Source organism: Peromyscus californicus, unplaced genomic scaffold (assembly GCF_007827085.1).
Source record: "Peromyscus californicus insignis strain IS unplaced genomic scaffold, ASM782708v3 Scaffold_11__1_contigs__length_118956290, whole genome shotgun sequence".
In the NCBI taxonomy this organism is placed as follows: Eukaryota; Metazoa; Chordata; class Mammalia; order Rodentia; family Cricetidae; genus Peromyscus; species Peromyscus californicus.
Window position 1 is genome coordinate 103,305,566 of NW_026294402.1, and position 24,612 is coordinate 103,330,177.

General features: G+C 54.4%; 2 protein-coding genes across 11 annotated transcripts; both read left to right on the top strand.

The window, feature by feature from the left end:
* Positions 1-430: 430 nt before the first annotated feature.
* Lamb2 (laminin subunit beta 2) lies at positions 431-12,613 on the top strand. Of its 2 annotated transcripts, none has more exons than XM_052721048.1 (33): positions 431-545; positions 637-722; positions 856-1,028; positions 1,118-1,253; positions 1,334-1,407; positions 1,788-1,976; positions 2,078-2,141; positions 2,375-2,577; positions 2,670-2,790; positions 3,097-3,285; positions 3,459-3,638; positions 3,742-3,854; positions 4,090-4,169; positions 4,249-4,381; positions 4,575-4,733; positions 4,810-4,937; positions 7,144-7,261; positions 7,445-7,637; positions 7,713-7,856; positions 8,029-8,260; positions 8,337-8,500; positions 8,582-8,806; positions 8,895-9,112; positions 9,198-9,294; positions 9,380-9,752; positions 10,030-10,214; positions 10,288-10,529; positions 10,607-10,955; positions 11,249-11,456; positions 11,534-11,675; positions 11,856-12,032; positions 12,126-12,285; positions 12,363-12,613. In XM_052721048.1, the coding sequence occupies exons 2-33, from the start codon at positions 638-640 to the stop codon at positions 12,497-12,499; spliced, it is 5,391 nt and encodes a 1,796-aa protein (XP_052577008.1). In that variant the 5' UTR covers positions 431-545; position 637; the 3' UTR covers positions 12,500-12,613. The 2 variants fall into 2 exon arrangements, with proteins under 2 accessions (XP_052577008.1, XP_052577016.1); XM_052721056.1 differs by having other exon boundaries at positions 431-539.
* Positions 12,614-12,803: 190 nt separating this feature from the next.
* Positions 12,804-24,591, top strand: Usp19 (ubiquitin specific peptidase 19). Of its 9 annotated transcripts, none has more exons than XM_052721086.1 (27): positions 12,804-12,965; positions 14,381-14,640; positions 14,828-14,860; positions 15,001-15,129; positions 15,217-15,350; positions 15,428-15,733; positions 15,857-16,073; positions 16,202-16,358; positions 16,455-16,526; positions 16,646-16,761; positions 16,865-17,079; positions 17,373-17,568; positions 17,647-17,780; positions 17,895-18,053; positions 18,135-18,245; positions 18,719-18,829; positions 18,929-19,030; positions 20,160-20,300; positions 20,389-20,507; positions 20,740-20,877; positions 20,975-21,288; positions 21,383-21,493; positions 21,580-21,796; positions 21,874-22,026; positions 22,116-22,276; positions 22,357-22,535; positions 23,470-23,974. In XM_052721086.1, exons 2-27 carry the CDS (start codon positions 14,517-14,519, stop codon positions 23,695-23,697), a joined length of 4,077 nt encoding a protein of 1,358 aa, XP_052577046.1. In that variant the 5' UTR covers positions 12,804-12,965; positions 14,381-14,516; the 3' UTR covers positions 23,698-23,974. The 9 variants fall into 9 exon arrangements, with proteins under 9 accessions (XP_052577046.1, XP_052577041.1, XP_052577054.1 ...); XM_052721081.1 differs by having other exon boundaries at positions 15,431-15,733; positions 16,859-17,079; XM_052721094.1 differs by having other exon boundaries at positions 15,431-15,733.
* Positions 24,592-24,612: the final 21 nt, after the last annotated feature.

Below are 24,612 nucleotides of genomic sequence, written 5' to 3' on the forward strand. Positions count from 1 at the left end.
CTCAGATCTGCCTTCCAGATCTCAAAGATCACAAACCTCCTATTGACCTCTTCCATTCCCCCAGTTCCGTAAATCCCCTTCCTGTATCCGCTCTCCATCTTCACCCCGTCTCTGTACAAATCTCGACTTTAGGGATACATTGAAGATAAGCGGACAAGGCTGTTCTCTGTTTTTGAGCAGCCTACTCCGATTTCCCCTTGGAGTCCTCGCTTATTAGTGCTTCTAACTAACCTGCTTCTTTGCTAAATACACCTCTGCTACTCTTCTAAATAAACCTCACCTTAAAAAAATTGTGGGTGAAGTGGCCAGTGTCTGGTTCTTGGGATGAGGGTTGTTTGCGGAGGACAGGGACATAGTAGAGCCTGGGGGCTCTATCCTAAATTATAATCCTGTCTCAGATCCACTCCATGTTTTCCTTCCTTCCCTGCTTTCCAACTTTACTCAAAGTCGTCAGACTCTCAGATTGTGGAGGAGTGACTGCTGGACAGACCCTGGGACAGACTGAGGGCCTGGAGGGAAACCAGCCCAGTACCTACACGGTCAGGGTCAGCATCAACCCCAAGGGAGGTGGTGGGTTTCGTCTTTGGACTCTTCATCCCACCTCCCCACCCCCATCTCTATTTTACTTCTCTTCAGGATGGAGTGGGCCTCAGGAGAACCAGGGAGGGGCCGGCAGGGACTGCCTCTGCCTTGGGAACTTCGTTTGGGCCTACTTCTAAGTGGTGAGGGGGCCTGGTGAGGCCTAAGGTTATGGGATGTGATGGTAGGTCCAGGGGTGGCTGGCTGTCCCAGGGGCCCAAGGGATGGGGCTACCTAATAGAATCACTGCTGAACTGGTTAACCCACTGCCCCCAGTGCTGGCTGCCACATTGGCCCAGGTCCCTGACTTGGATGTACCTGGTTGTTCTCGGGGAAGCTGCTACCCAGCCACTGGTGACCTGTTGGTGGGCCGTGCGGACAGACTGACTGCTTCATCCACATGTGGCTTGCACAGCCCTCAGCCCTACTGCATTGTCAGTCACCTGCAGGTGCTGCTGGGGACTGGAGGAGAGGCTGGGTCAGGGTGGGGGTGGCACCGCTAAGTGCTGCTGCTGCTGCTAACCTCCACCCAATCCAGGATGAGAAGAAGTGTTTCCTGTGTGACTCCCGGCGCCCCTTCTCTGCTCGAGACAACCCCAACAGCCATCGAATCCAGAACGTGGTCACCAGCTTCGCACCACAACGCCGGACAGCCTGGTGGCAATCAGAGAACGGTGAGCCCATGGGCAGGTCATGGCGTGACCAGGGCTTCTACACCAGTAACTCAAAGTCTTGACTCTGCTTCCTGCTGCAGGTATTTCAAGGGTCACCATCCAGCTGGACCTGGAAGCTGAATTCCATTTCACCCACCTCATTATGACTTTCAAGGTGCCTGCATGTCCGTGAACCTGCCCGAATTGCCCTGCTTTGGTCCCCCATGCCCCTGGACAGAGCTCCACAACCCAGCTTCCCTGTGCTCATGTGTTGTGTTCTGACTCCATATGAAACGTGGTCATTTCTTGCATAGCTTCCATTGCTGGAACGCTCTCTAGGCCTCTGCACATGCCCTCCTGTGCTGCATTCCTAAACTAGATCAGATATGGTCTCCCTGGGCCTTCTGATCTTTTAACCTACCCGTTAGAGGTGGCTGTCATCCCTGGTCTGATCATCACTTGTCTGTGAGGATTGGCAGTGATCATGACTAAGCAGCTTAGGTTGGGCTGAGGTCCTGGTTCTTGCTAATCAGACATGTCCCCTTCCCCAACCAGACTTTTCGTCCTGCTGCCATGCTGGTGGAGCGCTCTGCAGACTTTGGCCGCACCTGGCATGTGTACCGATATTTTTCCTATGACTGCGGGGCTGACTTCCCAGGCATTCCACTGGCCCCCCCACGACACTGGGATGATGTGGTTTGCGAGTCTCGCTACTCAGAAATCGAGCCATCCACTGAAGGCGAGGTAAGGGTGGGATCTGGGCGGAGGATAGGAAGGGGATCTATGGGTTTTGTGATGCACCTGAAGCAAGGTCTGATATCTCTGTGGGCTTCCTGCCATGGCAGGTCATCTATCGTGTGCTGGACCCTGCTATCCCTATTCCAGACCCCTACAGCTCACGGATTCAGAGTGAGTACTCTACCCGTTGAGGCTGGCACAGTCCCAATGTCCGGATGGGGACTATTTGGGGCCTCAGTAACTATTTTGGGTGCTTCCTAGGGCAGATGCCAAGCCCAGTTTAGCTCTGGTAGCAATAGAAAAGATGCCTCCCAAGGTGACCTTGGCAGCTGCAACCCCTGGGTGGGTATGAGGCAACCAGAGCTTGCCCATCTAGTTGGACGAAACCTTCTTCCCCTTCTTAGACCTGTTGAAGATCACCAACCTACGAGTGAACTTGACTCGGCTTCACACGCTGGGAGACAACTTGCTTGACCCACGGCGGGAGATCCGGGAGAAATACTATTATGCCCTCTATGAGCTTGTTGTCCGTGGCAACTGCTTCTGTTATGGACACGCCTCGCAGTGTGCCCCTGCACCAGGGGCACCAGCCCATGCTGAGGGCATGGTAAGGGCCTTCAGATGACTGGAACAGGGTTATGGAGAGGGGTGGGCATGGCTAGATAGTGCTTCCTGTCAACCTCCTGTGTATCTTCACAGGTACACGGGGCTTGTATCTGCAAACACAATACCCGTGGTCTCAACTGTGAGCAGTGTCAGGATTTCTATCAGGACCTTCCCTGGCATCCTGCTGAGGACGGCCATACTCATGCCTGTCGGAGTGAGTAAGACACAGATCTCTGTGGCTGGCGCTGCCCTGTTTCGAACCAAATGCTAGTTGGTCAAGCCCCAAATACCTAGGCTATGTCTAAAGGGTATTCAGGCCTTGATATCCCTGATGACCCTCAACCCTCCTCTATAATCTGCTCTGGCTACCAGTCCCATAGGATTCTGAAGCCTTGAAGTCCTTAAGCTGCCCCCTATAAATTCTGGCCTATGGTACCGACATAAAGTGACAGCGCTCGCCCCCACCCTGTGTCCCTTATCCTGAGGACCTGTTTCTCATTTGGCCTTTGTCTTCCCCCAGAGTGTGAGTGCAATGGGCATACTCATAGCTGCCACTTTGACATGGCTGTATACCTGGCATCTGGAAATGTGAGTGGAGGCGTATGTGATGGATGTCAGCACAACACAGCTGGACGCCACTGTGAGCTTTGCCGGCCCTTCTTCTACCGTGACCCAACCAAGGACATTCGGGATCCAGCCGTGTGCCGTCGTAAGGCTGGGATTGGGGATGAGGGAGAGAAAGCTGAGCCTGAGTCAGGAACTAGGAAGCCAGGATTTGTGTGGTAAGGGCTTGGGGTGGAACCAGAACAGGAATAGGGGAAGGCTTAGGACGGGTGCTCTGCCATTGGGATGGGGTGACTTTATACTCTCTTTTGTTCTCAGCCTGTGACTGTGACCCTATGGGGTCTCAAGACGGTGGTCGTTGTGATTCCCATGATGACCCTGTGCTAGGACTGGTCTCGGGCCAGTGTCGCTGCAAAGAACATGTGGCTGGCACTCGCTGCCAGCAATGCCGTGATGGTTTCTTTGGACTCAGTGCCAGTGACCCTCGAGGATGCCAGCGTATGTGCTTCGTGCCCTAACTCCTATGCTGACCTTTAACCCCTGGCCTCTTACTCCTGAAGCTTCTTCTTCCTACAGTGTTAATGGGCCTCTTTCTCTACAGGCTGTCAGTGTAATTCCCGGGGCACAGTGCCTGGGGGCACTCCCTGTGACTCCAGCAGTGGAACCTGCTTCTGCAAGCGTCTGGTGACTGGACGTGGCTGTGACCGCTGCCTGGTGCGATTGAGGAATCTGGGGTTCCAGGGTCTCCAAGCACATGGCTGGGGGCAAAGTCCAGTGGGTGGGTACTGAGGCCTTAGGGTCCAGACCTTGGGAGGCCAAAGGTATATAGGCCAGTGGTCTGGGGACTTTGTGTTCACCAATCAGTGGTAGGAGGCTTCAAGTGTGACTGGACTCACTGATGGGTGGCAAGGAAGTCCGTTTCTGGCTTCCAGCAATCTCTTTTTCCTAGCCTGGCCACTGGGGCCTGAGCCATGACCTGCTTGGTTGCCGCCCCTGTGACTGCGACATTGGTGGTGCCTTAGATCCTCAGTGAGTGGCGTAACAGGGACTTGGGAGGTGGTTGGGAAGGCAAAGGGGGTGGTCCTTCAGTAACCACAGCATTCCTCAGGTGTGATGAGGCCACCGGTCAGTGCCGCTGCCGCCCGCACATGATTGGGCGGCGCTGTGAACAAGTACAGCCTGGCTACTTCCGGCCTTTCCTAGACCATTTAACTTGGGAGGCTGAGGATGCCCGAGGACAGGTGGGAGCACTCACAAGATGTGGGTGGGATGGATAGAGAGGAGGGGTTGTGGGTGGTGTCTTGGAGGGACTGGGGTGCCATCCAGTCTTAGGGGAGGTCCTGGCAGGAGAAATGGTGTTTGGGGCTGGCTGTGGGCGCAGAGATAGTACTTCACCTGTGTTCTCATCCCTGCGTTGACCGTGTTGACTCTCAGGTGCTTGAGGTGGTAGAGCGTCTGGTGACCAACCCAGAAACTCCATCCTGGACCGGCCCAGGCTTTGTGCGGCTGCGGGAAGGTCAGGAAGTGGAGTTCCTGGTGACCTCTTTGCCAAGGGCCATGGACTATGACCTGTTACTGCGCTTGGAGCCCCAGGTTAGATCCTGTGACAGCTGACCTGTGCTGACATTCTGGATGTGGAAGAATCCTCTCCACTGTCCTCTTCCCCCAGGTTCCTGAGCAATGGGCAGAGCTGGAACTGACTGTGCATCGCCCAGGGCCAGTGTCTGCCCACGGTCCCTGTGGGCACGTGCTGCCCAAGGATGACCGAATTCAGGGGATGCTTCAACCAAACACCAGGTGAGGGCACAGTGGTAAGGCTTGGAGGGCCAGCCCTTATTCCACGCAGATTACCTGAAAGACCACATTACTTTTTCATCTGTTCCTCCTTTCAAGTACGTCCTGGGTGCTGCTTACCAGGTCCATGGCTGTGCTCACAGGAAAGTCATAGATAAAACAGGGCCTGCTTCTCAAGGGTGTGAGTTGCAGAGGCCAAGGCATTAACTGATGGGAAGTCATCCTCTGTCACTCCACAAAGGACCTGTGATGGTGACAGTTGTAAGGCAGTGGCATCAGAGCAGGAATGTGACTGGTTTTAAAGTTTGTTACATTTTAGAAGTGTTTGTTTTCTGTATCCTTTTTTTTTAAAAGATTTATTTATTATGTATACAATGTTCTGCCTGTATATATGCCTGCAGGCCAGAAGAGGGCGCCAGATTTCATTATAGATGGTTGTGAGCCACCATGTGGGTGCTGGAAACCAAACTCAGGACTTCTGGAAGGGTAGCCTGTGCTCTTAACCTCTGAGCCATCCCTCCAGCCCTGTTTCCTGTATCTTTTTCATTACTCTGTTGGCCACCCTGGCCTCCTTCCCTTTTTTTTTTTTTTTTTTTTCTGGTTTTTCAAGACAGAGTTTCTCTGTGTAGTAGCCTTGGCTGTCCTGGAACTTGATCTATAGACTAGGCTGGCCTTGAACTCACAGAGCTGCCTGCCTCTGCCTCCCAAGTGCTGGGATTAAAGGCATGCACCACCACCACCTGGCTTAGATTCAGGATCTTATTATAATATGTCCCTGGCTAGCCTGAAACTTGTGATTTTCTTGCCTTAGCATCTCAAGTGCTGTCATTAAAGGGACATACCACCATGCCTGGCTAAGAAGGAATAGTCTGAGATTCTTTGACTTGAGGGATAAGGCCAGTAAGTGGCTAGGTTTCTGTGTCTGGGATTACTGGGGGGAGCAATGTTGGAGTAAAAATTTGGTTCCCATGAGCTGGTTGTAGTACCTCGTGCCTTTAATCCTAGCACTTGGGAGCAGAGGCAGGAGGATCAGAAGTTCAAGGTATTCTTGGCTACACAGCAAATTCAATGTCTGCCTGGAACAAATAAGAGCTTGCCTCAAAAAGGGAGAGATGAGTGGGCAGAGGGGAAAACTAGGGACGAGGACAGGGGCCCAGAGGCTAAGCGGAAAGAGCGAAGAGGGAGGCACAGGAACTCACGGCATGCTGCTGAATGCTTGAGCCAGATGAGAACAGAAAAGTGGCCGCTGTGTTTAGCTATGTGGAGGTCATTGGTGACCTTGACACCAAGTGGGCCAGAGTCCCACTGCAGCAGAAGGCTAGCTGGTAGTGACTACAGGGGTCTCTGTGGATTTATTGGGCGGGGAAGCAAAAATGAAGTAGCAGCTAGGGGAAGACCCAGGGATTGAAGGAGGTTTGGGAGTGGAATGAAGGAGCTCATGTCTGGGGTTACGGGACAAATCACCTAGGGGGCAGAGAGACAGGATTATTGTCTCAAGAGAGAAGAAACAAAGGTCTGGGGATGTAGTTCAGTGATGCCTTTTTTTTTTTTTTTCTGAGACAGGGTCTCTTTGTAATTTTGGAGCCTGTCCTGGAACTCGCTCTGTAGACCAGGCTGGCCTCAAACTCACAGAGATCCTCCTGCCTCTGCCTCCTGGGTGCTGGGATTAAAGGTGTGCACCGCCGTCCGGCTCGGTGACACCTTCTTAACTATCCACTACAAAGTTGTAGAGTCAATTCCTGGGACTATAGAATAAATAAATACTTAGTCACTAATGTAAAGAACACCTGACAAATTGTAATGTCAGGAGACACATGATTGCTAGGCTCTGTGTTTTCAGTGATATTGGTCTGTATGGGTGTATGATTCTAGAAAGCCACATTGATGGGACTCTTCTGTTCAGATCCCCTGTCAGAGCCTCAGCAGGTGTATGTGGGCTGAGTCTGGCTTGGCTGCAGTCCCTGCCTTGGTAATAGGTTTGATTGCTATGAGCAGCTGTGGAAAAGGCCCAGGATAGGATCTCTGTGAGTTTGAGGCCAGCCTAGTCTACAGAATGAGTTCCAGGATACCCAGGGCTGTTACACAGAGACACCTGACTTGAAAAAACAAAAAATCAAAAACAACAACAAAAATAAGTAAACGGCGCAGGATGATGGGTTCACCGACCCTGAGTGTCATCCTGTGCTGTCTCTCTCCTCCCCACCCCCAGGTTTTTGGTGTTTCCCAGACCCGTCTGCCTTGAGCCTGGTGTTTCCTACAAACTGAATCTGAAACTGATTCGAACAGGAGGACGTGCCCATCCTGAAAGTGGACTGCTCATTGACTCGGTGAATAAGCCCCTCTTGCTCATATCAGCCAAGATGGCAGGGCCTGTGGGGTGGAGATTATGCTGGTGGTGATGATTAGGAGGGGTCTGTGAGAGAAAAGGCAGGCCAATGGCCGTGCCAAGGAGGTACTCTGGCAGTACTGATGTGGTCCTGTGTGAGCTGCACTCTTGCACATCTCCTCAGCTGGTGCTGCAGCCCCATGTCTTGGTGCTAGAGATGTTTAGTGGGGGTGATGCTGCTGCCCTGGAGCGCCGTACCACCTTTGAACGCTACCGTTGCCACGAGGAAGGTCTGATGCCCAGCAAGACTCCCCTGTCTGAGGCCTGTGCCCCCCTCCTCATCAGTCTGTCCTCCTTGATCTACAATGGTGCCTTGCGTAAGTACTCCTGATATGAATTGGTAGGCAGAGGTGGGGACCTAGCCTAATCTGCTCTTCCTCTTCTCCTCACAGCATGTCAGTGTGACCCTCAAGGCTCGCTGAGTTCCGAGTGCAGCCCTCACGGGGGCCAGTGCCTGTGCAAACCTGGAGTGGTTGGACGCCGCTGTGACGCCTGTGCCACTGGTTATTATGGCTTTGGCCCTGCAGGTTGTCAAGGTATTTGTCTGTCTCTTAGTCTCCCCTGTTCTCTTCTTTCCCACTTCAAGGCTCCCTCTTCTCCCTGGCTTTGCTTCTTCCTTCTTCGACTCCGCCGTGGATCCTACATAGACTCTTAGGTTTCTATCATCCCTCAACCTTCCCACCCTGACTGTCTCTATCTTATCCCCAGCCTGCCAGTGTAGCCCTGATGGGGCACTCAGTGCCCTATGTGAAGGGACTAGTGGGCAATGTCCCTGCCGAACTGGTGCCTTTGGTCTTCGCTGTGACCACTGTCAGCGTGGCCAGTGGGGCTTCCCTAACTGCCGGCCGTGTGTCTGCAATGGGCGTGCAGATGAATGTGATACCCACACAGGCGCTTGCCTGGGCTGCCGTGACTACACAGGGGGCGAGCACTGTGAAAGGTGAGCCTCGAGGACCTACGAGTGGTTGGTGGCTGGGCAGGCTGCCTGTAGATACCACTTCTTCATTTCCCTGCAGGTGCATTGCTGGTTTTCATGGGGACCCACGGCTGACATATGGAGGCCAGTGCCGACCCTGCCCCTGCCCCGAAGGCCCTGGAAGCCAGCGGCACTTTGCTACTTCTTGCCACCGGGATGGATACTCACAGCAAATTGTGTGCCACTGCCGACCTGGTTACACAGGCGAGTGGGTAGGGCACAGGTATGGGATCAGGGTGAGGTGGCTACTCTCAGCACTCATAGTTTCCTCTTGCCTGTGGACAGGGCTTCGGTGTGAAGCTTGTGCCCCTGGGCACTTTGGAGACCCATCAAAGCCAGGTGGCAGGTGCCAACTGTGTGAGTGCAGTGGAAACATCGACCCCATGGACCCTGATGCCTGTGATCCCCACACGGGGCAATGCTTGCGCTGTTTACACCACACAGAGGGGCCCCGCTGTGGCCATTGCAAGCCTGGTTACCATGGGCAAGCCGCCCGACAGAGTTGTCACCGTGAGTATGGATATGGGAAGAGATGGTTGGGGTGGGTGCCGCTGGACATAGATCCTCTTGATTGTTGTGTCTTTCTTGGCTTGCCCAGGCTGTACCTGTAATCCTCTGGGCACAAATCCCCAGCAGTGCCCATCTACTGACCAATGCTACTGTGATCCAAGCAGTGGGCAGTGCCCATGCCTCCCTCATGTCCAAGGCCTTAGTTGTGACCATTGTGCCCCCAACTTTTGGAACTTCACCAGTGGCCGTGGCTGCCAGCCTTGTGCTTGCCACCCAACCAGGGCCAGAGGCCCCACCTGCAATGAGGTACGGAATCCTGGGTAAGCTATCTGGGTAGAGGGAGCCAGCGATCTGCCTCACAGGCTCAACGTTTGCTCTGTTTGTACCCTAGTTCACAGGGCAGTGTCACTGTCATGCCGGCTTTGGTGGGAGGACTTGTTCCGAGTGCCAAGAGCTCCACTGGGGAGACCCTGGCTTACAGTGCCGTGGTGAGACATCTGGAGAGACGGTGGATAAAGATTGTCTCAGGATGCATCACAGGGGCCCTAATGCTGTGGTTGTCTTTTTCTGCAGCCTGTGATTGTGACCCTAGAGGAATAGACAAGCCTCAGTGTCACCGTGCCACGGGCCACTGTAGCTGCCGTCCAGGCGTGTCCGGCGTGCGCTGTGACCAGTGTGCTCGCGGCTTCTCAGGTGTCTTTCCTGCTTGTCACCCCTGCCATGCGTGCTTTGGAGATTGGGATCGTGTAGTGCAGGACTTGGCTGCTCGGACGCGACGCCTGGAGCAGTGGGCGCAGGAGTTGCAGCAGACGGGTGTGCTGGGGGCCTTTGAGAGCAGCTTTTTGAACATGCAAGGGAAGCTGGGCATGGTGCAGGCCATCGTGGGTGCCCGAAATGCCTCAGCTGCCTCTACTGCAAAGCTCGTGGAGGCCACAGAGAGACTGCGGTACGGATGGGACTAAATAAATATGGTAGGGCCGGGTGGTGGTGGCACATGCCTTTAATCCCAGCACTCATGAGGCATAGGCAGGTGGATCTCTGTGAGTTCAAGGCCAGCCTGGTCTACAGAGTGAGTTCCAGGACAGCCAGGGCTGTTACACAGAGAAACCCTGTCTCGGAAAACCAAAAAATAAAAAATAAGATAAAACAAATATGGTGGGGTGGAGCAAAGGCCCAAAAGGTCTGGACTGAAGCCTCTCTAAACATGTCCCCTATTGATGTAGCCATGAAATTGGGAAGACCACTGAGCGCCTGACTCAGTTAGAAGCAGAGCTAACAGATGTTCAGGATGAGAACTTCAATGCCAACCACGCACTCAGTGGTCTGGAGAGAGACGGGCTTGCGCTTAATCTGACACTGAGGCAGCTTGACCAGCATCTGGATCTCCTCAAACATTCCAATTTCTTAGGTGAGTTGTTGGTTAACTAGGCAGGTGGGCCAGGGCCAATGTTCAGCCGACTGACCCCTCTGACCCAACTTAGGTGCCTATGACAGCATCCGACATGCCCACAGCCAGTCTACAGAAGCAGAACGCCGTGCCAACACCTCCACCCTTGCAGTACCCAGCCCAGTGAGCAATTCAGCAGATACCCGGCGTCGGACAGAAGTGCTCATGGCTGCCCAAAAAGAAAGCTTCAGCCGCAGACACTTAGCCAACCAGGAGGCACTGGGACAGCTGTCTGCACATACCCAAACCCTGAGCCTGACAGGCATAAATGAACTGGTGAGGTGCAAGTATGGAGTGGGATGGGTAGGTGTGGAGTCTTCCCACAGAACCTTGATTTGTTTTGTGCCTGGCAGGTGTGTGGGGCGCCCGGAGATGCACCCTGTGCTACCAGCCCTTGTGGGGGTGCCGGATGTCGGGATGAGGATGGGCAGCCCCGCTGTGGTGGCCTCGGTTGTAGTGGGGCAGCAGCCACAGCAGATCTCGCACTGGGCCGGGCTCGGCACACACAGGCAGAGCTGCAGCGGGCACTGGCTGAAGGTGGTGGCATCCTCAGCCGCATGTCCGAGACTCGTCGGCAGGCAGAGGAGGCGCAGCAGCGGGCACAGGCAGCCCTGGACAAGGCTAATGCTTCTAGGGGCCAAGTGGAGCAGGCCAACCACGAGCTTCGAGAACTTATCCAGAGTGTGAAGGACTTCCTCAGCCGTGAGCCTCCCACGTGGCCCAGGCCATGTGGTCGTTTCCCTTGTGTCTATGTGTCCTTGAGTCTCAGGGTCTGCAGTGGACATGTGTTTATGACCCGATGTCTGGCCCCTGAGTCCTTGTCCAGTCAGTGTCCTTAAGTCTCTGCCCCTTATATAGTCCCTGTTCTTTGTTTACATCCTTATGCCTTTGAGCAAACTCCTCTGGCATGTGCAGTCTGAGAACCCACATATCAAGATTATATTCCCAAGCTGATGCTGGAGACTGTTCTTAAGCCTTTGCCTGTGTCTCCATAGAGGAGGGAGCTGATCCTGACAGTATTGAAATGGTAGCGGCACGGGTGCTAGAGCTCTCCATCCCAGCCTCACCTGAACAGATCCAGCACCTAGCGAGTGAGATTGCAGAACGTGTCCGAAGCCTGGCAGATGTGGACACAATCCTGGCACATACTATGGGCGATGTGCGTCGGGCTGAGCAGCTGCTACAAGATGCACGGCGGGCACGGTCTGACCCCAACCCTGGCCCCCATTCCGGAAACCTGGTCCTGATACCTGCAGGCCCTGACCTCCCCTTTTCCTCAGGAACCGGGCTGAGGGTGAGAAGCAGAAGGCAGAGACGGTCCAGGCGGCACTGGAGGAGGCTCAGAGGGCACAAGGTGCTGCTCAGGGTGCCATCCGGGGAGCCGTGGCGGACACACAGAACACAGAACAGACGCTGCACCAGGTGTGGGCTCCCTAGAACACCAGTGGGACGTGGGCATGTACTGCGGATCTGTTTTGTTTGGGACAGGGTCTCACCACGTGGTCCTGGCTGACCCAGAACTCACAGAGATCAACCTGTCGCTCCCTCTCAACTGCTGGGACTAAAGGTAGATCTGTTTAAACCTGGGCCTCTCTGTGGCAGGTACAGGAAAGGATGGCAGGTGCAGAGAAGTCTCTGAACTCTGCAAGTGAGAGGGCTCGGCAACTGGACGCTCTCCTGGAGGCCCTGAAACTGAAACGGGCAGGAAACAGCCTGGCAGCAACCACCGCTGAGGAAACAGCCGGCAGTGCTCAGAGCCGTGCCAGGGAGGCAGAGAAGGTAAGCTGAGGCAAAGCCATCCCGAGGGAGCAGGGGCCGTGTAGTTAGGACTCTACTGTACTAGCATACTGGCCCTACCTTTTAAACCTGCAGCAGCTTCGGGAACAAGTAGGTGACCGGTACCAAACTGTGAAGGCACTGGCTGAAAGGAAGGCCGAAGGTGTGCTGGCCGCACAAGCCAGGGCAGAACAGCTGCGGGATGAGGCTCGGGGCCTGTTGCAAGCTGCTCAGGACAAGCTGCAGCGGCTACAGGGTGAGGACCGTGGTGGGCTGGAGCTAGAGAGGAGGGATTGTGAGAGAAAGAACTAAACTATGTCTTGATCCTTCTAGAACTGGAGGGCACCTATGAGGAGAATGAACGTGAACTGGAGGGCAAGGCGGCCCAGCTGGATGGGCTGGAAGCCAGGATGCGCAGTGTGCTTCAGGCCATCAATCTTCAGGTCCAGATCTACAACACCTGCCAGTGACCCACTCCGCAGGGCCTAGCTTTGTCCCTAAGCACTGTTGCACATGCGTGTTTGTCCACACATGCAAAAGCTTTTGGCTAGCAGGTGTTTTCAATAAACCAGTGTGAGCCTCCACTGTGTTGTCTGGACTTTAATGGGAGGGGCAAAAGGCTGCTGTACATTGTCACCAGTAGGATTTTAGCAAAGGCCAAAGCACCGGAACCCCTCTTCTTTCTTTCCGGCCCTCCCCAGTGCTGCCCTTCATCACACCCGCCCCCCCACTCTTGCCGGAAGTGCGTCATCAGCTCCCCGCTCCTCCTCCCATAGCCGTATCTAGAAGTCGAAACAAAACAAGCGGCTGAAGCGGCGGTGGCGGAGCCGGGACGGGGGAGGGGCGCGCCGGAACCGGAACCGACCCGACGCCGGAACCGGAATCGAGAGCGGGTTGCCAGGGCCCGAAGAGGGCTGGTGGCGGCGGTCTCGCTCGGTGAGTGCTGCGGGCCGCAAGTCGCCGGTTTGGCCGCAGCGGGCAGGCCGCGGCGTTGGCCTGCGGCGGCCTGTTCAAGGTCACGGGCCGTGCCAGCCCCGACATCTCGAGCCCCACGGTGTGCGGGGCCCATCGATGCCGACTGAGCCGTTATGCTACACCTGTGGCCGGCCTCTCTGTTTTTAAGAGGACTAGCGGCGAGCGAGGGTGGCTTCCTGGAGGAGGTGGTGGCAGGCCTGGGATTCGGAGGTTGGAGTCGGGTAGCAGCCTAGCTGGGGCGTTGGTCTGTGGTCAGTAACTCTGCGCAGCCTTTCCGACCAGCTGGGATCTCTGGATCGTCTCTCTCCCGCTTCGTCGTCCTCGGAGGCCCGGGGGAGGGACTCAACGTGTGAATAGGGCCTAGGTGTAAGGAGGAAACAGCGGGTGTTCTGCCCTCAGGCCTGGACAGGCTGTCACTAAAGATTCAGCTCATCTCTCTGACCATACAAGGGTATTTTTATCACCCCATCTCCCCCAGGGGAACATAGACTAGTCATATCTCTTCTGGCTGTGCGAGCCGGGCTTGAGGCTGCTAGGGTCCCAGGTCTACATTCCATCTCAACTCTCACTTCACTGTCTGGTTTTAAGAACTTCATTTTGGATGGAGAGAGCCAGAGTCCGCACACAGGTGGGAAACTGATTAGGCCTCCGTGAATCAAAGCTGATGAATGACGGAACCTGGAAATAGGGTGATGCCTGTTTGAGTGTCCAGCTGGATGCCCACCACCATGTCTCAACACTCGAGTTCACTCTTCTTTGGAGCTGGGGAGAGAAATGTCCTCTTTAGATGGAGACAAAAAGACCAAGTAGTTTCAGGAGCAGGCTTATGACAAGAATGGGAGCCGGCAGGAAGCCGATTAGACACACCTAAGTACCAGGACCGTTTCTGGGCAGTGGCAGCACCTGGGGAGGGTCCATTATCAGCTATAGAGTCTGGCCTTTCTACAACTGCTTCATGGGCTCTGCCTCGCCTGCCTTCCCCAGGCACCTTTTGCTTGTCTGGTGGTGACTAAGCAGCCAGTGAGAGTGAAGGATGGGAGCACTCAGAGTGCCAGTCCTGTGGGTTGGAGCCATGGCTGCTGTCCAGAGGGTGAGCCTGGTCCTAGGCCATGACTGCCTTGACCTAGCACTTCGTTCCTGCAGCTTCCAGCATTGTGGGTCTTTGGTAGCTACCTAGGAGGTGTGGCCTGAAGCGGTTGCTGCTACTTGAATTATTTATTTCCTCATAGAGTAGCCTCGGAGTATGGATGGCTGCCTCAGATGGTGGCGAGATACTGCCCTGTAGGGTCAAGAGTGTCCTGAGTTGCTGAGCCCTGGTTGTAGGCAGGGAGCAAATTGTTTGGCTTTGGCAGTGAATCGTGGTCTATTTTCATTAGGCTGTTGGTTCCTTGCTGAAGAATTTGGCTACAAAGAGTTGCCAAGATAGCTGGGCCAGGAAGAAAGCGCCGCAGCCCTGACCCAGACGCTGTTGCCGACCCTGGGGCACTCTGGCTGGCTAGCAAGCGGCTCAAGATGTCTGGTGGGACCAGTGCTTCAGGCCCAAGGAGAGGGCCCCCAGGAATGGAGGAAGCTGCTAGTAAGAAGAAACAGAAGGATCGAGCAAACCAGGAAAGCAGAGATGGAGACCCCAGGAGAGGTAGGAGCGGTATTTCCAGAGTTCTCAGGGCTGCTGCTTCCATTGTCTCTGGACATGCAATTTAGGAGTCTGTTTCCCCTCCTTTATCATGGTTTGATGCTGAGAAAAAGACCCTTGGCTAAGATCCAGATGGTGGGGTCAGGGAATCTGGCCACTCATTATTGTCTGTTTTTCCTTTTGTTGCCAGCGTCCACTCCTCGAAAGGAGCAGACCAAAGAGGGTGAGTAATGAATGGGCTTTTGAGTGCTGCTTGAGGGAGAGTTGAATTTAGCTCCCATCCGGAGCAGCAGGTTTGGCTCTGTTACCTGTCTGTCACCGTTGGCAGTGACTCTTCTGATCTCTTTGCCATTCTCCGTGTAGAATTGCTGTATGATTGGGGACAGAGTGCAGATGAGGTGATTGTCAAGCTGCGGGTAGGAGCAGGGCCCCTGCGTCTGGAGGAAGTAGACGCTGCTTTCACAGACACAGACTGTGTGGTGAGGTTTCCAGGTGTGTTCATCTACCCGGTGTGCAGTGCTACCTTTGAGATGTCTAACATCCCCCCACTTCAGATCACTGTTACCACTCTTTTTCCAGATGGTCGGCAATGGGGCGGTGTCTTCTTTGCTGAAATACAAAGTTCTTGTACCAAAGTGCAGGCTCATAAGGGTGGTCTTCTACAGTTGGCCCTACCCAAGAAGGTGCCTCTGCTCACCTGGCCCTCTCTCCTGGTGAGTTCCAATTGAGGGCATGGGATGTGGGGATACCCAGTCTTTTCAACAGGACCTAACTGTTGTATCTTTGGCAGAAGAAACCTCTAGGAACCCAAGAGCTGGTGCCAGGGTTGCGGTGCCAGGAGAATGGGCAGGATCTGTCTCCCATTGCCCTGGAACTAGGCTCTGAGCCCCGCAGAGCTAAACAGGAAGCCCGAAACCAGAAGCGGGCGCAGGGCCGTGGTGAGGTAGGCTCAGGGGCTGGCCCTGGGGCACAGGCAGGGCCCAGCGCCAAGAGGGCCGTGCATCTCCGCAGAGGGCCAGAAGGAGAAGGGTCTAGGGATGGCCCTGGCCCCCAGGGTGATGCTCCTCCCTTTCTGTCTTCTGACTCAGCCACCCAGGTGAGACGCCTGTTTGGGTATTTGGAGGCTGGGGAGGGAATGTGGAATAGAGTGGATGCCACCTGTCGGACCCAGGGCTTAATCTTGCCCTTTTTTTTCTTTTTCCCTTTTGTGTGTGATTAGGTTGAGGTTGAGGAGCAGCTCCATGTACCACCACTGAACCCTCAAACGAGTCTCCTGGGCTCAGAGAAGAATTTAGCCCTTTTGACAGGAGAGAAGACAGTGTCTCCCAGGAGTGACTCAGTCCCCCCGGTCATGGTCCGGGACAGAGACCCTGAGAAAGAGGACCACGTCAAAGAGGAGATGGCCGTAGGAGCAGACTCTGCAACTTTGGTGGATGGTAAAAGGGGGATTGGCCAGGCAGACACCCAGGTTGGGTGGCAGGATTGATGGGTGGGTAGGGAGGAGTATAGTACCAGGCTAGAATTTGTCCTGGGTTGGTGGCACTGAGCCATGGTCTCCACATAGAACCAGAGTCCATGGTGAACCTGGCATTTGTCAAGAATGACTCATATGAGAAGGGGCCGGATTCAGTGGTGGTGCACGTGTATGTGAAGGAGATCTGCAGGGACACCTCTCGAGTACTTTTCCGAGAGCAGGACTTCACGCTCATCTTCCAGACCAGGTGTGTGGCTGGGCTGGGACAGACAGTGTGCCGTAGACGGGGATGTGTTTCAAGCTTTTTCTTTTGTCCTTTCCCTTCCCTGCTCTGCCTCTGCAGGGATGGAAATTTCCTGCGGCTGCATCCGGGCTGTGGGCCCCACACCGTCTTCCGCTGGCAGGTGAAGCTCAGGTTGGTGGTGCCCAGCACCATTACTGCTTCTCTCTCTCTCTAGGGTTTCCATTTCTCTGGCTTGTTTAGCTTGACACCTGCTTCATCTGAAATCTCTGAACTCAGCTTTTCCCTGACAGGAACTTGATTGAGCCAGAGCAGTGTACATTCTGTTTCACGGCCTCTCGCATAGATATCTGCCTCCGGAAGCGGCAGAGTCAGCGCTGGGGAGGACTGGAGGCCCCAGCTACACGAGGTCTGCACACGAGCTCCCTTCGTTGCCCCAGCCTGCCACTCAGGACCCCCGTCACACATGCTGCTAACCACCAGCCCTCTCCTTCCCCCTTTTTAAGGTGCAGTGGGTGGTGCAAAGGTTGCCGTGCCGACAGGTCCAACCCCTTTGGATTCAACCCCTCCAGGAGGTGCCCCCCACCCCCTGACAGGCCAGGAGGAAGCCAGGGCTGTGGAGAAGGAAAAACCCAAGGCTCGATCTGAGGACACAGGGCTGGATGGTGTGGTGGCCCGCACCCCTTTGGAGCATGTAGCTCCAAAGCCAGAACCACACTTGGCCTCGGTGAGAATCCTAGGTTGGGAAGGGCCAGAAATGAGGCTGGAAGCCAGGTGGTGGTGGCACACGCCTTTAATCCTAGCACTCAGGAGGCAGAGGCAGGTGATCTCTGTGAGTTCGAGGCCAGCCTGGTCCACAAAGCGAGTTCCAGGACAGCCAGGACTGTTACACAGAGAAATCCTGTCTCGAAAAACCAAAATAATAATGATAATAGTAATAATACTCGTAGTAGTAATAATAAAAATAATGAGACTAGAGAGCCTTAGGGCTGCTCCGTCATGTTCCTTTTGTTCCCACAGCCCAAACCCACGTGTATGGTGCCTCCAATGCCTCATAGTCCGGTGAGTGGAGATAGTGTGGAGGAGGAGGAAGAGGAAGAGAAGAAGGTGTGTCTGCCAGGCTTTACTGGCCTTGTCAATTTAGGGAACACCTGCTTCATGAATAGTGTCATTCAGTCTCTGTCCAACACTCGGGAACTTCGTGACTTCTTCCATGGTGAGGTCATGGCCAGGAGCCTGGGGCACAGGCAGAAGGGGTACCTTTGTCTCTCACACCTTTTCTTGACTGTTCTAGACCGATCCTTTGAAGCTGAGATTAACTACAACAACCCACTGGGGACTGGTGGGCGACTGGCCATTGGCTTTGCTGTGCTGCTCCGGGCTCTATGGAAGGGCACCCATCAAGCCTTTCAGCCCTCCAAGCTAAAGGTGATCTGTGATTACCCCCAGTCTTGTTTAGAGAGGGTTGGGAGGACTAGCTAGTGAGGGGCCTGGTGAATGGGTGCTAAAATTTCTCGTTAACACTTTGACCTCCCCATTCAGGCCATTGTGGCAAGCAAAGCCAGCCAGTTCACAGGCTATGCACAGCATGATGCCCAAGAGTTCATGGCTTTCTTGTTGGATGGGCTGCATGAGGACCTGAATCGGATCCAAAACAAGCCCTACACAGAGACTGTGGACTCAGATGGACGTCCTGACGAGGTCAGTCAGGGTGGGATTGTAGAGTGGGGCTTTGTGTGTCCCAGCTCTTAGGTCTCCTCAGTTCTCACCATTTTTCCTCAGGTGGTGGCTGAGGAAGCCTGGCAGCGGCACAAGATGAGGAATGACTCCTTCATTGTGGACCTGTTTCAGGGCCAGTACAAGTCAAAGCTGGTGTGCCCTGTGTGTGCCAAGGTGCGGTGGACTCTCCTAGAGAGGTGGCCCAGTTGCTGTAGGCTGGTTTGGTCAGATTAAGTTGAAGCATGTGCATTTTCAGGGAGTGCAGGGCAAAATTTGGGGAAGGAAAGTGGCAGAGAGGCCTGAGGTTCTGTGTGGTCTGGAGAAATTGGGCATGGGAGGCCTCCTGGCTGACGTCGGGGGTATTTGGACGGAGAGGTACGGTGTTGCAAAGATAAGTAAGGTGTGCCAGAGTTGTGTGTCGGGTTGGAAAGGCACACAGGGTGCAGAGGAAGGGAAACTTGGAAAAGATGCTAAGCTGCCAGAAAAGAAGTGCCCGAGAACGGGCATTGGTTGGTCCTGGTGGGTTCCCTCGGTCTGTCTAATGCTCTAGGACTGAGAGTCCTGCCAGCCATCAGAGAGCCTGCAGTAGCTCTTCTAAGAGCATCTGGATCCTTTGTGTCACTCTAGTGTCACCCTTGCATCCACAGGTCTCCATCACCTTTGACCCGTTTCTTTACCTGCCTGTGCCCTTGCCACAAAAGCAAAAGGTTCTCCCCATCTTTTATTTTGCTCGGGAGCCTCACAGCAAACCCATCAAGGTGAGTAATGACACCCCACCCCACCCCCACCCCCGGCTATCCTAGAAAAACATGACCATGTCTCCTTCCCCCACGCTGACTTTACCTTTGTTGCCAAAGTTTCTGGTGAGTGTTAGCAAGGAGAACTCCAGCGCAAGTGAAGTTTTGGATTCCCTCTCTCAGAGTGTCCGTGTGAAGCCTGAAAACCTGCGCCTGACCGAGGTACATCTCTACCAAGTTTCTGCATGTGTGCACATAAGGTGGTTTTTTATGAGTGTTTTGCCTGTTTGTGTGTGTGTGTGTGTATGTATGTGTGCCATGTTGTGTGCCTGGTGCCCATAGAGGCCAGGAGACAGGGTTTTGGACCCCTTGGAACTGGAATTATGGATGGTCGTGAGCTGCCATGTATATACTGGGAGTGAACCACCCGTGCGCGCCCGCCCCCCCCCCCCCCCCCCCCCCCCCCCCCCCCCCCCCGCCATCTTTTTGAAGAGCAGCCAGTGCTCTTAACTGCTGAGCCATTTCTCCAGCCCCACGTATGTATTGAAGCACAGACAGACACGTACCATTAATAGCATCTAAACACATGTACATGAATATAAATGCTTCTGCAGAAACTTAGATTGTATGTTTTTGTTTGAGACATTGAAACTAGGCATTGGACTATGTAACATAAATTCCCTGAGTTCTCAGCCACCACTTAGTTTACTCCCCCTTTGAAGGTGAATTGTAACTGCCTTTCCCTGTGGATAAGGAGCTTTGGCAGAGCTGGAGCTTGCCAGGAGCTTGCCTGTGAGACAGGGTTTCCTTTTTTGTGTAGCCTTGTCTGTCCTGGAACTCGCTTTGTAGACCAGCTGGCCTTGAACTCATAGAGATCCGCCTGCCTCTGCCTTCTGAGTGCTGGGATTAAAGGCGTATGCCACCACTGTTCGGCTTCTTTTCTCTATTCTTTCTCTGTCCTGTTTTCTCTCACTTTATCCCAGATCTGCATGCTAGCCTTCCTCGAAAGTTCTTACCCTTTTAATTCAACAGTTCCCCTTTTTTCTTGGAGTGTGAGTGTGGAAGAGGCTCTTTGAATGTGGACCTACCCTGATAACACCTTGTAGTCTTAGCATCGACTTGCTATTTATCATAGGGGTAGAGGCCCTTAGTATGGAGGGTCCCAGGCTTTGTCTCTCAGGTACTCCAATGTACCTTCTGCCACTGGGCAAGCATACTTCCCTTTTAGGCCACAGATCCTGTTCTTCCCCATCCCAGAAGACTCCAATGCAGGACTAAGCCCATCTTGGTGTTGTGATCAGGCCTAGAGAAAGGACTTACCACATGGCATCTGTGTGTTCTTTATCTCTAGGTAATTAAGAATCGTTTCCATCGTGTTTTCTTGCCCTCCCACTCACTGGATGCTGTGTCCCCAACTGACATGCTGCTCTGCTTTGAGCTGTTATCCCCGGAGCTGGCCAAGGAGCGGGTAGTGGTACTAGAGGTGCAGCAGGTGAGTGGGGGCCACCCTGATGCCATAGGGCCCTGGTGGGGGCTGGTCCTTCCTACCTGGCTTTGCTGAGCCAGATGACCCACCCTAGCGCCCCCAGGTACCCAGCATCCCTATCTCCAAGTGTGCAGCCTGCCAGCGGAAGCAGCAGTCAGAGGATGAAAAACTGAAGCGTTGCACCCGTTGCTACCGCGTTGGCTACTGCAACCAGTGAGGAACCCCCTGGCCTCCCCTCCCATTTTCTCCACCGGCCACTTGCCATCCTGTCCACCTCTCCACACAGAGGCACATACTCTAAGCCCTCCACCCACTTGTTCGTTTGATCAGGCCTTGGGGGAGGCGGGGCTGCCATACCTAGTCCCCAGGCCTTCGAGCAAGTCCCTGATTTATAATTATAACACTTAGGGGTAAGGCTCTGGTTTTACCTTCTCCTTCCCTCCAGGTTCTGCCAGAAAACCCACTGGCCTGACCACAAAGGCCTCTGCCGCCCTGAGAACATTGGCTACCCCTTCCTGGTCAGTGTGCCCGCCTCACGCCTCACTTACGCCCGTCTTGCTCAGCTACTAGAAGGTTATGCCAGGTAAGAGCTCCAAGGACTAGTATGGGTGGGGAGCAGAGGTACTCTGGTGTCAGACCAGCAGGTCAGAATTCTTATTTGCCTTGTTGTCTGCTGCCAGATACTCCGTGAGTGTATTCCAACCACCCTTCCAGCCTGGCCGGATGGCCTTGGAATCCCAGAGCCCTGGCTGTACCACATTGCTTTCAGCTAGCTCCCTGGAGGCTGGGGATAGTGAGAGAGAACCCATTCAGCCTTCTGAGCTCCAGTTGGTGACGCCTGTGGCTGAGGGGGATACAGGGGCTCCCCGTGTGTGGGCACCCCCTGATCGGGGTCCTGTACCTAGCACCAGTGGAATTTCTTCTGAGATGTTGGCCAGTGGGCCTATTGAAGGTTGTTCGTTGCTTGCTAGTGAGAGGGTGTCCCGGCCTGAAGGTAAGATCTGCTGAAATGCTATGGATGCTGCAGTTGGGGAAGGTTGTTTAGACCACAGTGGGTAGGTAAGCATTGATTATCATGTTTGTCTTAGCTGCAGTGCCTGGGTACCAGCACTCAAGTGAAGCCATGAATACCCACACACCCCAGTTTTTCATCTATAAAATTGATGCATCAAACCGAGAGCAGCGGCTTGAGGATAAAGGTGTCTGATGCTGTGGGTGGAAGTTGTAGGGTAGCTTGGGCTGGCTGCTCTGCACAGCTGTGTAACAGCTGTCTGCTCCTCTCCAGGGGAGACACCATTGGAGCTAGGTGATGACTGTAGCCTGGCTCTGGTGTGGCGGAACAATGAGCGCCTACAGGAGTTTGTGTTAGTAGCCTCCAAGGAGCTGGAGTGTGCTGAAGACCCAGGCTCTGCTGGTGAGGCTGCCCGTGCTGGCCACTTTACCCTGGACCAGTGCCTCAACCTCTTTACTCGGCCTGAAGTGCTGGCACCCGAGGAGGCCTGGTGAGCGTGGGGCAGCAAGCAGGTAGTGGGGCAGGATGGAGGGGATTGTGCTTCTGACTCTTCCTGTCCTCTACCAGGTACTGCCCACAGTGCGGACAGCACCGTGAGGCCTCCAAACAGCTGCTGCTCTGGCGCCTGCCGAATGTGCTCATTGTGCAGCTCAAGCGCTTCTCCTTCCGGAGTTTCATTTGGCGTGACAAGATCAATGACTTGGTGGAGTTTCCTGTTCGGTGAGCAATGAGTGAGCCCCGGTGACTGGACAGGGCACAGGGATCGGGGGCATTCTAACTGCCTCACCCTTCTCTGACTGGGACTACAGGAACCTGGACTTGAGCAAGTTCTGTATCGGCCAGAAAGAGGAGCAGTTGCCTAGCTATGACCTGTACGCTGTCATCAACCATTACGGAGGCATGATCGGTGGCCACTATACCGCCTGTGCCCGCCTGCCCAACGATCGCAGTAGCCAGCGCAGTGACGTGGGTGAGGGCACACGCAAGCAGCAGCCTAGGTGGTGGGGTGCTGGTCCAGGCTGCGCTCATCCTCTTCCCGCCCTGCTGTAGGCTGGCGCTTGTTCGATGACAGCACAGTGACAACGGTGGACGAGAGCCAGGTGGTGACCCGGTACGCCTATGTGCTCTTCTACCGTCGGCGGAACTCTCCTGTGGAGAGACCCCCCAGGGCAGGCCACTCTGAACACCACCCAGACCTAGGCCCTGCAGCTGAAGCTGCTGCCAGCCAGGTGAGGCATGGGGGAGACCTTCCAGGCTAGTTGGGGGACACGGCTGGGGGAACGCAGCTTTCTTTCTAGTCCTAAGCCCTTCAAGCCTACAGAATTTAGAGATGGGGTTCCTTGATTCGGGCCTCATCTGGGGCATCCTGGAAGATACCCTAGGAACACAGTCAAAGGTGTACATATATAAACATGCTACCACCAGTATGTACAAAAGTACAGGTCAGAGAACTGTCCTGAACCTCAGCAGGCATGGTACTATACGCAGACTAAACCTGACTTCTCCCAGCTCTCCCCCACATTCTCCATATGCCAGCCTAGAGACCCTCATTTGTGATCACCCTCGTGTTCTGGTGTGTACTCAAGATATCCCTGTCAGAGATGGCTGTCCCCTCCAGTGGCTGTCACACTTTCTGTGGTGAGCAACTATCCCTACTGAACCTTCAGGCTCTTCTGTCTCATTTGCTGACAGTGTTCATAGGTTCACAGTGACTTCGCTCTCTAGACCAATCTCCTTTCTGTTACCTATACTCCCTTAAGACATCTCTGTCAGGCTCAGAGACACAACACAGTGGTCAGGATCTGGACATGGGTAATCTTGAGGAGATTGCCATGGGGTTGCCTACTTATCCTCTGTGAGCTGGTCCCTTCTGTGGAAGGTCTGGACTAAAATCTGACCAGGTAACTCCACTTCCTTGCCTGTGAGAAGCTAAATGTGGATTAAAAGCTGTCTGGAGGAAGTCAAAGGCTGTCAGGATTCTCATACCCTAAGCTCTCAGTTTAGAAACCTCGATACTGGCTACCTACCTACTTCCCTGATGCTTGATCTGGAATGTGGGGGCTTAGGCCCAGTCACCTTGATGTGACTGTCTTGCCTAGGGGTCTCAGGGAAACTGGGGCCTCCCCATCCTCGGGTGCTGATGGCCCTTTCCACATACCATAGGCTTCCCGGATTTGGCAGGAGCTCGAGGCCGAGGAGGAGATGGTGCCCGAGGGGCCTGGGCCTCTGGGTCCTTGGGGGCCCCAAGACTGGGTGGGGCCCCCGCCACGTGGCCCTACCACATCAGACGAGGGCTGCCTCCGATACTTTGTCCTGGGTACCGTGGCGGCTTTGGTGGCCCTTGTGCTCAACGTATTCTATCCTCTGGTGTCTCAGAGTCGCTGGAGATGAGCTCACCTGCAGGCACTCCTGTGAGCTGGCCTACCTGCCTGCTCACCAGGCCATGCCTACCTTTGTGGTGGGAACAACTCTGGGCTCTGGGCCTCAGTGTATGTATCGGTTGGGAGACTTGTGGGGACTGCAGCCTCTGCAGGGGCAGAGTATCCTAGGGTATGTGTCCATCCGGTTGTCTGTTCCTCCTGTTTCTCTGACCCTTGTCCTAGGGCTTGGCCCTGCTGGCACTATTTCCTGTATTTAAAGTGTTAATAAAGTGAGTATTCAGGCCCGATCTCGTCTCTCTGTCTAAACGCCGCTGCTGTCTGCGCCTGCCTAGGGGCCCTCCCTTGGGTGCCCGGGCTCAGAGCCAGCACCCCCGGGATGCCAGGCAGTATGCTGGGCAACCCCCAACCCCTGTCCTCGTATTCTGTTGCAGGGACTAGGCCCTGGCCAGGCCCCCGAGGTGGCCCCCACGCGGACAGCCCCTGAACGCTTCGCCCCCCCTGTGGACCGCCCAGCCCCCACGTACAGCAACATGGAGGAGGTCGATTAGCAGGTCCCTGGCTGATGGAGGGACTGGGTTTGGGAGATCCCCTTCAGAAGGCCATCTCTTTGCCACTTTTCCTTCTGTCACTCAGAGGACACTGGTTCCACCAATGGGAAGTTGGGGGGCATGATTTGGGGGTGGGAGCCTCACAAATTGTGACTTCGTGTCACCTTGGTCCCCAGGTCAGTGGGCCTTGGCGTCTCCGCTGCCCTCCGTGCTGCGTTTCTCAGTTGTACCTTTGATCCTTTCTGACCTGCATTATAAACATTATAATTTTATTCTAAAAATTGTAATTTTTTTGCATTTTGGAAGTGATTGCTGCTGTTTAAATATATTTTAAAAATAAATAATAAATAAGCAGACTTAGTGACTGATCCACAACA